General features: G+C 31.9%; 2 protein-coding genes across 2 annotated transcripts in view; one reads left to right on the top strand and one right to left on the bottom strand.

Annotated features, from left to right (window-relative positions):
* Window positions 1-48: 48 nt before the first annotated feature.
* LOC113396140 (DNA replication licensing factor Mcm5) lies at window positions 49-5284 on the bottom strand. The gene is made up of 13 exons (XM_026633964.2): window positions 5050-5284; window positions 4812-4959; window positions 4408-4515; window positions 3981-4153; window positions 3556-3634; window positions 3051-3209; window positions 2623-2860; window positions 2189-2382; window positions 1790-1930; window positions 1231-1407; window positions 764-1008; window positions 447-589; window positions 49-333 (listed from the first exon to the last, which is right to left on the bottom strand). Exons 1-13 carry the CDS (start codon window positions 5202-5204, stop codon window positions 104-106), a joined length of 2190 nt encoding a protein of 729 aa, XP_026489749.1. The 5' UTR covers window positions 5205-5284; the 3' UTR covers window positions 49-103.
* Window positions 5285-6786: 1502 nt separating this feature from the next.
* Window positions 6787-13998, top strand: part of LOC113396086 (dynein beta chain, ciliary-like) — a 35556-nt gene continuing 28344 nt past the window's right edge. The window contains exons 1-20 of the mRNA XM_026633870.2: window positions 6787-6795; window positions 7050-7154; window positions 7714-7884; window positions 8419-8589; window positions 8673-8761; window positions 9322-9425; window positions 9531-9719; window positions 9944-10117; window positions 10368-10503; window positions 10595-10823; window positions 11109-11300; window positions 11412-11546; window positions 11845-11981; window positions 12117-12306; window positions 12401-12502; window positions 12583-12736; window positions 12843-13038; window positions 13128-13218; window positions 13409-13658; window positions 13773-13921. Coding sequence (XP_026489655.2) covers window positions 6787-6795; window positions 7050-7154; window positions 7714-7884; window positions 8419-8589; window positions 8673-8761; window positions 9322-9425; window positions 9531-9719; window positions 9944-10117; window positions 10368-10503; window positions 10595-10823; window positions 11109-11300; window positions 11412-11546; window positions 11845-11981; window positions 12117-12306; window positions 12401-12502; window positions 12583-12736; window positions 12843-13038; window positions 13128-13218; window positions 13409-13658; window positions 13773-13921 — 2973 coding nt within the window. The remainder of the gene's footprint in view (window positions 6796-7049; window positions 7155-7713; window positions 7885-8418; window positions 8590-8672; window positions 8762-9321; window positions 9426-9530; window positions 9720-9943; window positions 10118-10367; window positions 10504-10594; window positions 10824-11108; window positions 11301-11411; window positions 11547-11844; window positions 11982-12116; window positions 12307-12400; window positions 12503-12582; window positions 12737-12842; window positions 13039-13127; window positions 13219-13408; window positions 13659-13772; window positions 13922-13998) is intronic.

The following is a 13998-nucleotide window of genomic DNA, read 5'->3' as shown; positions in this document are numbered from 1 at the left end:
TCAAATAAAATTTGAAATGATCATTGTTTGTTTATTTTTACTTATCAAATAAAAAAAATCCTTAGAAAATACAAATATCACTTAACAAAATATAATAATACACTTATGAAAGTCTGTAAAGCATTTTTCTCTGTAGGCGGTGCTGCAACTCGCCTCGCCTTATCATAGTGTGAATCACTTTGATGATGGCTCTTTCAGGGTACTTCTGTCGCAGGAAGTCTTGGATGATAGTTTGTTCAGACACCTGTGACCCGACTGCGAACCTGCGCTTCAATTGTTTCTCTACACGTGAGAGCATTTCGTGGTCTTCCTCAGTCGTAAAACCCTCCGCACCTATTAAATATATGATGTTTACATTAAAAATAGTATTTATAATACTTATACTAATAGATATATACCTAATTATTCACAAAAAGTTAAGAAATAATATGCATCATGAGTTTTACCAGCTAAACTGCCAGTCATTGCTGCGTCCAGTGTAGATACTTGGAATAAACGTAGAGACTCTGTCACATGAGATTCTGTTGCAAAAGGCTGTAGCTGCATTTTTGCCAAAGACTCGGAGATTCGAATAATGGCTTCAAGTTGGCTGTAAATAAGAAATATTACATTTAAGTTAACAATTGTAGTCGGTCGAATATCACTTTTCTTATCACCTACATACTGTATTTCTTACATAAGTTGAATATATACTTTATGTTGGAGTGAAAAGTAAACGAAATCGTTAACCAACGAAGAGTAAATCTAAGAGCAGACAGCTCACCGGACAGTGATGGGAATGGCGAGGCGCTTGTCGGTCTGGCGCTCCTGCAGCGAGGCGCCGGAGCGCATGAGCACGTAGCGCGCGCCCAGGCGCTCGGCGGCGGCGGCGGACAGGCGCGGCCCGCAGCGCGCGCGGCAGTACGCGGCGTAGCGGCGCAGCAGCGGCAGCGGCAGCTCGCCCGCCGCCGCCGCGCGCTCGGCGCTCGCGCCGCCCATGTGCACCGAGATTATGTGCTTCGCCAGCGTCTGCGAACCGGCGGGCCTCGTGGCAATTACTGAGATATATTTATGATAGGCAGGAGCTCGATATTTCGAAATGGATATGGTAGTTGCAATCATAGGTCTCCATTCGACAGATAGTAGTCCTATACATGTGCAATTTTTCGATTAAAGCAATTTAGATTTAAAGCATAGACCTTTAAATACTTCGTTGAGTGTAATAATATATCTAGTATATATTTAACTTACGATATCTCTGTTTTGATCGTGTTCATCCTTAACGATGAATATCATATCGAATCTCGATAATATAGTCGGCATAAAATCTATGTTGTCTTCAGCTTTTGTGTCATCCCATCGACCGAATACAGAGTTCGCCGCGGCCAGGACGGAGCAGCGAGAGTTTAACGTAGTCGTTATACCAGCCTAGAACATAAAGTTTGTCATAATTAGAATACTGCAACAATTTAATTAATTATTATGAAGATAAATTTATTCATTATATTTATGTCCTGTATGAAAATATATTTCTCAATTGCACAATTTATCATTGGTTCGAAACGACGCTTTGCAGTATATTAATTAAAGAAATTTTTAAATACTATATTTAAGAAAAACAATAAAAATATACTTTCAGTAAGGTCCTTATAAAAAATAAAAGTTTAATTAACAAAGTTACATTTTGGAAGACAAAGACATTTACACAGTATTCTGTGTAAATTTTTCAAGCATATAGGTACAATTAAACAGCAAAAGAAAACATTTTCATATTTAAGGTATTCAAAACAATTTCATCCAATATGATTACCTTAGCAATGGAAATAGTCTGCTGCTCCATGGCCTCGTGTATGGCGACCCGGTCGTCCTCGCGCATCTTATCAAACTCATCGATGCACACAACACCACCATCAGCCAACACCATTGCACCCCCTTCCATTACAAAGTTACGCTGCAAGCAATTTGAAAAATAAATAATGTTATAGATACATTGATTTAACACAAAAACTTACTTAAACGTTTTTTTTGAATTTCAATTATATATGGCTTACATTTTAATTATCTTAGCTGTTTTATTACCTACAATTTCGGACGAATGAGTCAAAAAATCATAGGAATTTCATTAATACTTTTTTGATATCTAATTTAAGATATAGTATCTTATTTTTATCTTATTATATGATATATATAGTAATATTCATAAACTTACACTTCCAGGGTCCCTTATGACGGAGGCAGTTAGACCAGCTGCACTAGAGCCTTTACCTGAAGTATACACTCCTACAGGGGCTACCTTTTCTACAAACTTTAGCAACTGCGATTTGGCTGTTCCAGGGTCTCCTAGTAGTAAAATGTTGATGTCCCCTCGTCTGGTGAGACCATCTGGTAGTCGCTTGCGTGAACCTGTTATTAATATAACATTACTGTAATTTATGTTATATATGGTAGTTAAATTAGATAAGTGGTTATGGACCTATGCCATGAAGAAGACAGGAAGAGAGAGGTCAATGTCACATTTGTTAAATATTGTTTCAACCAATATCTTCCTGAACTCAGAAGTATAGTTCAAGTTATATATAATAATTATATCATAGGTTTTTGAATAGGAGATCGTAAATATTTTTAAATTTTAAAAGTTAATACCTCCAAATAATAAACAGGCTATAGCTTTCTTCATATCAGTGGCACCAAAAACACTAGGGGCTATAGATTTCGCAATTCTATCATAAACGTCTGGGGCCGCTGCTAATCTCCTAAATTGTTCTTCTTCTTCAGCAGTGAAAGGTTGAAGTCCACCAGTGACTCCCTCTTCTGCTGTAAGTCCTACTGCACGGAGGTAGGAAGATCGCACACCTACTGATCCCTTCTCTTTACCTTCTCTCTGTAAATTAAATTGAAATTCATTATATTTATAACAAGTTAAACAGAGAACCAAACTTTGTTTTTGATCAATAAATTAACTACAGAAAGTTATTTAAGAAATTATTTAAGTGCTTAGAGAATCAGTGTAATCTCTGGATTAATCAGATATATTTAAAAAAAAATGCATTATGTATATAAATTAATCATACCCCCAATTTGGAAATCTTTTTGATGGAATATATCCCCAGCACTGTGACTCGTGCGCCGGGAGCTACTCGCTCACAGAGGATGCGCTCGCAGTACACAGTCAAGTGACGAGGCATCTCTCCTTGTGGAATCATTTCTGGGGCTTCTTGGAGTTTCAATACCTGTGTACCCATATTAATATTCTAAATAATATTTTACCAACGTTATCACATTTAGATTTTTGTAAATTTTATTAAATAATATTAATTTGATTTAATTTCGATTTGTATTCAGTTTTTAATCAACTATTAATAAGTGAGTGAAATGATTCCAAATTAATTAAATAAATTTAATGAGATATTTTATCAAACAGAAAGGTATGGTACTTACCATATAGGTACTCAATTCAAGTTATAGTTATACTAAGACTATTGTCATCACTTTTGATTATTTTTTTTATTATTTAATAAGACAGTGACCAATTATCTAATAAATAAATAATATTAGTTTAGTAGTAAATAAATGTACCTGATAATCAATACATTTACACTTGTCTGGTATAATGAAATATGGATCCAATGGACATTTTGGTCTTCCTGCTTGTTCTCTAAAATAGTAGTACAAATAATATATAACATAAGTACATAGGCATTATTTATTACATATGAATTAATTTTTTCTTGTGTTTTGAGTGGCACAAAAGTTAATATCATTTGAAACAATCATTGAATACATATTTTACTAATGCAGACTGTATTAGTCTTAGCTTGAACATAAAATATAGAAAATATTAAAATTTTAACAAAAATACACACTGATTAATATCTTTGTATTGGCTATATAATATATTAAATGTTTAAGTCATTTAAAGTATTAGTTTTGTATGTGAATTATTATTTTCATTGATGTAATGAATAAGTTTATATAAAATAATAAAATTGGGCTTGACTTACGTGTTGCATTTCCTAGGCATTACATAGCCTTCTAAGCCTGGCTTTACAGGCAGATTGGGTATAACATTACGGCAAGATCTGCACTGAATTGATATTTTAGTAGCTTTTGCCTTTATGCTAGATGCTGAGATTACTATTCCAGGTATCTTGACAAGTCTTGAGACTGTTTCGGACTGAAAAAATTATAATTCTACTTGTTGTATACATAGTATAATTATACAAATTATACAATTATATAATTATACAAATATTTCTTTATTTATTAGTTTTATAACATATCTACTACTCAGATTAAAAGTTAATAAATTATTTGCGTTAAAATAATTTTACTGTTCTATCTCTATTGCAAATGAGAATTCCGTTAAGTTTACTAGTACTGTAGTTGTATTTGAGAAAGTCTGTTGATAAACTAAGATTATTATTATACCTTAAGTTCTCTCAAGTTAGAAGCGTGAGCATCTGATAGTAGCAACACCTGTATATCCTCCACTTTCTCTTCACCTTCTGGTCTCGGTGCGGTCAGCTCATCAGCTAACTACAACAACAAATTTAAAAAGTGATGAAAGGAAAAGTAAAACTTATTTATGTGGGTCCAACTACTTTATCTCACTTTTTGATCCAGCCAATGCCAGCAGGAGCCATTGAACATTATTGTGTTAAGTGTAACAGAAAGCTATTAAAACAATATACATACACAGAATCTTTTCAAATAATAATTTAAAGTATGGGATCCTATTAAATATTTATTTATATCTGTGTTTTTAATATATTTCCAAGATAACAACAATCTTGTCAATATGTATATATCATGAGTTAGAATAAGAATGTTACCTCTTTAGCAGCTTCTTCTAAAATAGGTAAATGTTCTGTTGGTTTTTTATACAATTTCTCCGCTAATACTTCATCGAAGCTAGACAAATCTTCAATGTTAATTTCAACCCAGTATTGTTGTAAGTTGTAATTACGTTTTAACGCATCTCTGAAAATGTAAATATTCTTTGTATATCGACTATCGTTATAACCTATTTTATAGTTAATCAATAAATAAAAATAGCTATTGTGTCTGTACCTGTATTTAAAGTTAAAATTTCCTGTATGAAATTGGCGAATAAACTCTTTGAATTTTTTCTTAACTGCTTGTAGGTTAATTTGATCTTGGGATTCATGATCATCTAAACCAAAATTATCAGAAAAAAATACACCAGGATCATCGAATCCTTCCATGATTAGGTATGTTAAATTAATGAGAAATAAATTTATAATCACAAGTTAGACGGTTTGTAAGAATTGAGAATGGCGCGAAAATTGACATTTGACAGTGCATTGAGTATAGATCATACTTTTTTCTCTAATTTTATCGGTTTAAAAGGCAAGGATAGTGCATTATTCATCAGTACCAAAACCACAATAAACTACAAATATATTATCTCTAATTTGTTTATTACTAGGTAACATTTATTTCGGTATTATATTATGGCCATATTATTAGGAAAGATGCTGTTTTATAATATATTAAAAAAAACCACTATTATATTGTATTGATCCGAGCGATCTATCCTCTACTGATGTGCTAATGCATCTTATTGTTTGTTCCACGTCACTAAACACTTTTTGAGAAAGCGTAAACGGCAATGTGAGCATCTAACGAAAATCCTTAAAAAAATGACATATATATTGCTGAAGAGTAATAATGCATTATAAATACATTAAGCTAAAGTATTTTTTAATACTTTAATAGTTTTTAAATAAAATAAGTTTTAAGCCGTTTCAAAATGGATTAGTGTATAAAACACTCGAATTTTTAGTTTTCTCACATGTTTCATGTGCATAATTTCTGCTTATAATTCGTTTCGTAATGGAGTAAAAATCATCAACCCTAGGATGAAACTCTGCCACATCTCATTTATGTGATGATGTCACCACAAAGAGTCATATTTACGGGCGGCTACATTACAATGATTTTTTCTATAATGTGTCATTTAATACGCGCTGCGAGATAAAGTAAGCTCCGAAGCTTCTTTTCAAAAAGGAGAAAAGAGGTTTTAGTCCAGCACTGGGAAATTTATAGGCTGTTAGTTTTCCTTATCTGAAATAATTATGAATTTGAAATCGGGTTTATTTAAGACAAGATGGCGACACAATAACGGTCTTGTGGTTCCACCAACCCGCATTGGAGCAGCGTGGTGGAATATGCTCCATCCCTTCTCCTCAACGGGAGAGGAGGCCTTAGCCCAGCAGTGGGAAATTTACAGGCTGATTATGTTATGTTATGTTTATGGGTAAATTGGGATACGAATTATCCACTTGTGAATGAACGGAAATATATGAAAAAGTACAGTCATTTCTTTGCTTGTTCGGAATGTTCACAGGAATGTAGAAGGAAATTAAAAACAAAATTGCCGTTTATTTTTAGACAAAAATATATCAAAATCTAAGAATTCGTTTTCTCTCATAACTCGGAGAAGGCATAGAAAAGAAACCACAGTGAATATTTTTTAAATAGAATATTACAGAAAAAAAAAGTTCCTAATTTTTGTAGTATATTTAAGACAAGTACCTAGCGAAGATTCCAAATTCGATTAAATGAAAAATTGTTGCTAAGCAACGTATTAAATTGATTTAGTTTTCTCATTGTTTGCTTGTAGGAATAACGGAGAACTTTTTATAAAGTAACAGTAGAAAACACAGTGTTTTAATTATTTATCTTGATTTAGTCATAATTAACATTATTACGATAATTATATTTTATTTCATTGAACTAACAATGCAGAATTTGTATTAAGAAACGTAGAATAGATCTAATAAAATGGGTGATGTAAGTGTTAGGATATTTATTATATTTTGAAACAATAATTCATAGTTAATAATAATAAATTATTGTTATTTATTGTCTCCCATAGCCATTACAGTTTACATTATACATGCACGATAATGATAAATACAATTGTGTGTGGGACGTATGAGCCCAAACCAGGTTGCCCTGTACTGAGGATCTCCTGGTTCCCCCTCTAGGATTAGGCTTTTATTTATTAATTTCATTTTACAGCACTTATTCCATTTGTATTGCAGAAAGAAGATGTCGATACTCGTTTAGAGTTTATGAGTGAATACATTTTAAGGTCTCTGAAACAAAAAATAGAAAAATGGACAAAATTTATAACGGGAGATGAAAGGGTAATATTAAGGGTTAATAATAGTACCAAGTTTAACGTCGTAGCTTTAGTAGTTTAAATTAAGTACATCGTAGCAAAATCAGTCTTAATAGGAAATGGTACTAAATAATTTCTCGCTGATGTAGGACAAAGCAAAATAATTGGTCATTCAGTGTTAAAATAAATAATATCAGGAAAAACATTGATAATAGATCTGCTATTACAAATTTTGAGTAGGTCAAAAACGAATGTTTATTAATATAAAAAGTGACAGTCGAAGTGTTCCTAAGATATGTTAAGTTAACGTGCATTGGTGTTATGAAGAATGATTAATATTTCGAACAGTACCAATGTCTAGCAGTGGTGACCAATTACCATCAAGTGGCCCATTTGCCAGCCCATAAATTTCCTGTTTGGGGATGAATTTGGACAAACAGTACTTTTCTTTTATTTTAAATAGATATGTAGGTAATATTGCCGTGCATTAACAACATTGGAATTCTGATTGGATTTACAAAAATTAAATTTTGTAATTTGAGTAAATCGATTAAATTATTAATTGTTTTGATATATTTTTACAGCACATCCTATTTAAGTTCTTTGAGATGCCGAAGTTTGATATAATCGTATTTCGTATAAATACAGCCGGCTTATTGACTTGCGCTACGAGCTTTCCACCTATAAGCAGAGGAAAAATGGTTTACTTTTTACGAAATGTAGACGACAAAATAACGCAGACGAACTTCCGGAAGGTGGGTTTTAGTTATAAAGGGTGATGTTAATCTATTGTTTAATGTTTTACTTTATTATCTCACAATATTAGTAATACTGGCAATATATATTTTTTTAATTTTCTTTATGAGTAGATGATTTCGAAAAGTGGAAAGTAGTATTTCTTATAATGATACATTATAAGAAATACTACCATTAAATTCCCATATAAAAAAAATTGCAAGGCATTCAAGCAGAAAATAGTTCAAACAAATTACAAATATCATATCACAGTGTCCGTGGGGATCTTATTATAAAATTGTTACTTTGTTTTAGTACTCATATTTCTCTGAATTAAAAGTTAATAATTAAAAAAAAACATTTAAAATTACAGTTGCATTAATTTAAAAGCGATATTAACTGTAAGAGAACCGAAACAATGAGAATGTGTAATGTAACTTCATCGGTTCCAGAGAAAAAATCTTTATAAAGTTAAATATCGAATCTAGATTATAGCAATCATCTGCCACTATTGAGCACTTTCTTAGTTTTTATAAAATCCTCAACCTTTTTAGGCTCTTACAATAGGCGAAATATCTGGCAATGTCTTAATGGATTTGAGCGTGATGGCCGACGAAGTGATCGGTCCTCTGCTCTGTAATCCTGAAAACCAAAAAGGATGGCCTAAGATAGTGCAGAATGACATGAAAAGACACGTCAACGAACTGAGGAATTTGATGCATCAAGTATACTTCGCGTCTTATATTATGATACATGATATTTGTAATAATATTGTGGTATTTTTAATAAATGTATTTGTTGTTTATAGCTTAAAGGAGAAATGTCTAGCCAAATAATGCTTCCGATGCCCGAAGGTGTCGAAAATATATACCATGCAGAAGCTAGATTAAAGGAAAGGTTATAATACGATATATTATTATATTCTGGAAATAAGATACTATTGAAACTTTATTATAGGTACTCTAAATATATGAAGGTTTAAGCGGCGGCAGGTTTTGTTATCAAACATTGAAATACATCTAATTAATAATTTACACGATTTATTTGCCGGCTTGCTTACAACATGTTTATGTTTAGATATTAACAAGATTTCCTTGCATTAAAGCGTATAACAGTTACATATGTATTGCGTAAATAGAAAATAATATATTGAATCGATTTAAAACCAGGAGAGATATTAAATGATCGGTTACTAATAATAATTATAGGTAACGGGTAATTTAACTTTAATTAAAATTAATGTAACAGTTGATAAATTTAAAGTTTAGGTTACTTTTGTATGTTCCTGAAAGTTATATGAAAGCAAGCACTGACCAAAAAGGAGTCTTAAGGATGCATAATAATAATATAAGTAATATCATTTATTGAACACGAAGACAAAACAATTTCACTGAAATGAATATTAAAACAAAATAATAAATAGTAATTTAAACACAAAATTGATATAAAATATTTAGTGATTCAGAAGATGTCGACTTATATTTGAAGACTAACATTGAAGGAGCCATCATTAAATGGGCGCAGCAAATTTACGATTTGTTGCAAGAAGATTCTTATATTGGTAAGTATATGAGTATGTATATGATCCGGCATTTATAAATTTTTATTTTATTTAAAAGTTTTATTCCATTTTTTTTTTAATCAAATTAACTTGCTTTTTATCTAGCGTTTAAGAGAACAAAGTTCCCTCTACCAATATCAGATATAGAGTTCTATACGCATAGACTTCGCAACTTGGAAGGCATATACTCGCAACTGCGAGACCCTCGTGTTAAACGAATGGCACACTATTTGGAGTCCACTCGCAGCGTGTACCTTGCTTGTTTCAAATCAATGCTCACTAATGTAGTAGCCGGTAAGAATTGTGGATACTAAGATTTTTTATGAAGTAATTGCGAACTAACTCTTTATTATAACAAAACCTTCTTTATTCTGTATAACATTCTCAAAATTTGTGGTATTAAATGTATTAACAATTATCTCAAGTACCGTTTTTATGCATTTAGCATCAAGTTTAACTCTTTGTGTATTATATATATTGTGATTATTATGGTCAACATTTCCATTTTTTAATTTCAGCCATAATAGAATGCAGAGACATTTATGTTTATCAGAAGCCTTTGATACAACATTTTGAAACTTTTGAAGGGAGTGATTTTTTTGATGCAAAAGCTCTAATACGGCCAATGTTTCACTGTATTGGGTTGCTTTGGGGAAATTCACGATATTATTGTAACGTCGAAAAGTTAATACGTAAGAATTTGGTGATTTGGTGACATTGCTTATCGTTATAAGTCACAGCATAACAAAATTATATTATTTTATATTTTGTCAATTTTGAAAATGTTGTAATCAATCATGTAATGTTTATAACCTTTTTATTATCAAATGATATGTTTGAATCACTTCTTATATTTTCTACAATCTTAAAACTAAAATGACTAATTTGTCAATTTAACTTTAACCCACAATTTTTTGGTTAATTATTGTGGTTACTTTATAGCACTGTTACGTGAAGTATGCAATCTAGTAATCCAACAATGTACGAATTCAGTAGACCCCATGTCAATATTCCAAGGGGATGCGGACGAACAGTTGATAAAATTGAGAAAGGCAATGGGTGTTCTTAACCATTTTATGTAAGTGTTATTCTTTAAAAGCTTTTCTGATTTCTCAGTGTCTGGCGGTAACTAAAGTAAAAAAGTTTATACTGAAATTATTTAATTACAGTGATACCTATGAAATGAACCGTGATAAAGTTCATACATTCTTTCCACCGGGCGTTATGCCCGTGCGATGGTCCTTCGATTTCGATCGTGTCTTCATGCGCTTTAACACCTTCATGAAGAGACTAAAGATGATCGATAATATTGTAGAGGCTACGGTCGAAATACTTAAATTGGAGAAAGTAGAGTTTTCAGGCCTCAGAGGCAAGATATTAAGTACGGAGTGTATAAAGGTGATTACGGTAAAAAATGTAGTTTAAGACAGGATTAAGTTATTTCAAAATATCGCGAAGTTTTAAGTATCTGCAAAAATTATAAAGTATGGTGTAAGTCTTTTATCTTTAAATTCGTAGCTAAATACTGCAACAACAATTCCATTTATTTTATTAATATATATCATCTAAATCATTTTAATATATATTTTTTTATTTTGAATCGATTTTGGTTAATAATATTTTATAATTGTTATTCTAGTGTTTTTTTTTACTGATTTTCTAATACTTGGGTAAATATGTTAGGTATTGGAAGAATACACTTTGATTTATCAAAATCTTGGCAATATTACCTACGATCCTGCGGATCCTGAAGATACGAGATTCTTATCGGATTATGATAAACATATGGCGGTATTAGAGGACGTTGATAGAAGACTCGCTTCATTATTCTCGCAGGGTTTGGACGAATGCCATGATTTGGAACATTTCTTTAAGGTATGTACAGGAAATTCTTAAAAATTTCAAAATCAATCAGGAATTATAATACCATTAACGATTTGATCTTATTAGATAAATATTTGACTAAAGTAAAAAAAAATGTTTCAGTTTTTCCAAATTATAGGAGACCTGTACCATCGGCCTATTATTAAAAATGAATTAAAACCGAAAGTGGCTAAGTTACTAGATTTTATGCATTCAAACCTTGATGCAGTTAAAGAAATATTTGATGAAGAAATGGCGGTAAGTGAAGTTTTATTAGTTTTATGTATAGCCTTAAGAAAATTAAAATTTAATGTACACGTAAATTCAGTGCATATATTTTTAATTTGAGAAATTTTATTTACTACCATGATTTTTTTGGAGTCACCCATGTTTCCGGGCGTGAACTCATATATCACGTCGAACTACTATTAACTTGCTGTTTGGAATAAAGAAGTACCAACACACATTCGTATTTATCATACAATAAAGTGAGGAAGTATAGATTGTGATTAGAAGTTGAGTTTTAGGAACCTAAAAAAAGTATTTCCTTTTGTAGAAATTGAATCCTAAAGGTGTAGAGAGACCCATGGTAGATCCTTATTTGCCTCCGGTGGGTGGAATAATGTGGTGGATTCATAAGTTACGGCGAAGAATACAAATGCCAATGGAAGATTTTATTTTATTTGAAGATCCGTAAGCACATGTCTTACTTGTAATAATCTGAAATATGATATGTTTTAACTTATATTGCTTTATGTTTAGTCTATTAGGCCAGCCTTTCGTGCATATTTGTTCCTAGGTTGACATTATTTTATATTGGTGTTTCAGAATCACTGACTCAGAAAACGCCTTATATATGAAACAAAAACATAATGAAATGCTAAGTTACCTCAATCAATTAGAAGACCGGCAGTTTAAGCAGTGGTGTACAACTGTACCTAATATTTGTAAAATGCACCTCGCCAAAAACCTCATATATCGCGATCCTCCATTTGTTAGAAATAATTTTAGCTCCGAGGTACCTAAAAAAGAGTTATTTAAAAACAAATATACAACAGATGTAATAAATAAAAATAATATTATTGACATAATTTTTTTTATTTTATGTAAAGTTGGTGATGCTGCTGAGAGAGATTCGGTATATGAAATATTTGGAAAAACAAGGAATTCCGCAGGATGGATTAGATTTATACGCAAGGAATGAAAAGTTGCAGGTTGTTATTATAATTTATTAGATTTATTAGTTTTTAATTCACTTTATGTAATTATTTAAATATTTCGTTTGTACGAGCAGTATGATATGAATCGTCTCAACCGTGCCATTTCGTGGTACAATGCAATACGAGAGGGAAGCCATGAAACAGAGGTAGCTCTGATTGAAAAAGAAATATCGGCTATCGATCATCTTCTTGGTAGAGGTGTAGAAGAGCTTACCTGGAATGATGATTGTAAGTTTGATAATAATAATATAACTTAAAGGTTTTTAATTTTAAACCTAACAATAACACTATCGGAAAATATTTTCTAACTTTTATTTTAAAATATCGTATCAAGTCACAGAATGGATGGCAGAAGTTTATGCAGCAATAAATACGCTGCAAGAAAGAGTACTGACAGCACAAAATAATGTGAGACGTGGTCTCTCCAATATAGCAGCTTGGGGTGATACGCCGCTTCATAACCGTAAAGACAATCCAGAAAAGCTAGAACTTCTGGCTGTTAATGAACGTCACCCTAGACTAGTTGTACGGTAAGATGAGAAAACATTTCTGTTGTTTAAAAATATTCTTATTAATGAATGCGAGAATAACTTGAATAGAATCATCTTGAATTTTACAGTCGAAACAAGATTCTTCAAAGTCACGCCGAATTTCTACATATATTGAAAGATAACTATAAACTATTTTTCAATATCAAAGAAGACGAAGAGGTAATATTAAAGAAGCGTTCATTTAAAATGATTTCAAAACGGTTACGGGTACAGTAAAATGTCTTAGATGTAATTATCTTACTTGCAAATTATTACATTGTTAGGCGGGATTAAGATGAAGGGAAGAACTCATAATGTCAAATTCTTGTATAAAGTGGCTAATATTATTAATAAAAAAAATATGATACAGTCAGATGATGAAGAGGAGGAATTAGAAGAAGTAGATGAGTCGACTATGGATGAAGACGAACGGCTTGCTCGGGCTCAAAAACTACAAGCAATTATGGAGCAACGGGAGGCTAAACGTATTGCGAGGGAGGAGAGGGAGAGAGAAAGGGCAGAAATAGCTCAGGCTAAATTCGAGCGAAGGGAGGCACGACGTCTTAAAAGAGAAGCTAAAGAAGCCGAAAAACAGGAGAGACAGGCACGTCGTGATGAGGGTTAGTATTTCTCTGTGTTTGCTACATCCATATATGTACATAGTGCTCATTTTGTTTTAAAGCTAATTCTTGATATTAAAGTACAAAATAATTTACAAGAAAATGTTTGTTAAGGTGAAGAAGTTGAATCTCCAGCTGAGGAAGAAGAGGAAGAACTAGATCCAGAAGAACTAGCTGATATTGAAGAAGAACGTCGAGAAATGGAGGAAGAAGCATTTCGTGTTGCACGGTGGCCTGCTTATGTGCAGTATGTGGACAGTCTTGTAAGGAATAAGAATTTTAGTGTAGTTTGGTATTAAATTAGATTACCGTTACAAATAAACTTACCAATAAATTAATA

Source organism: Vanessa tameamea, chromosome 19, assembly GCF_037043105.1.
Source record: "Vanessa tameamea isolate UH-Manoa-2023 chromosome 19, ilVanTame1 primary haplotype, whole genome shotgun sequence".
NCBI classification, from domain to species: Eukaryota; Metazoa; Arthropoda; class Insecta; order Lepidoptera; family Nymphalidae; genus Vanessa; species Vanessa tameamea.
The sequence above is the reverse complement of the archived record's forward strand: the minus strand, read 5'-3'. Positions and strand labels throughout refer to the sequence as shown.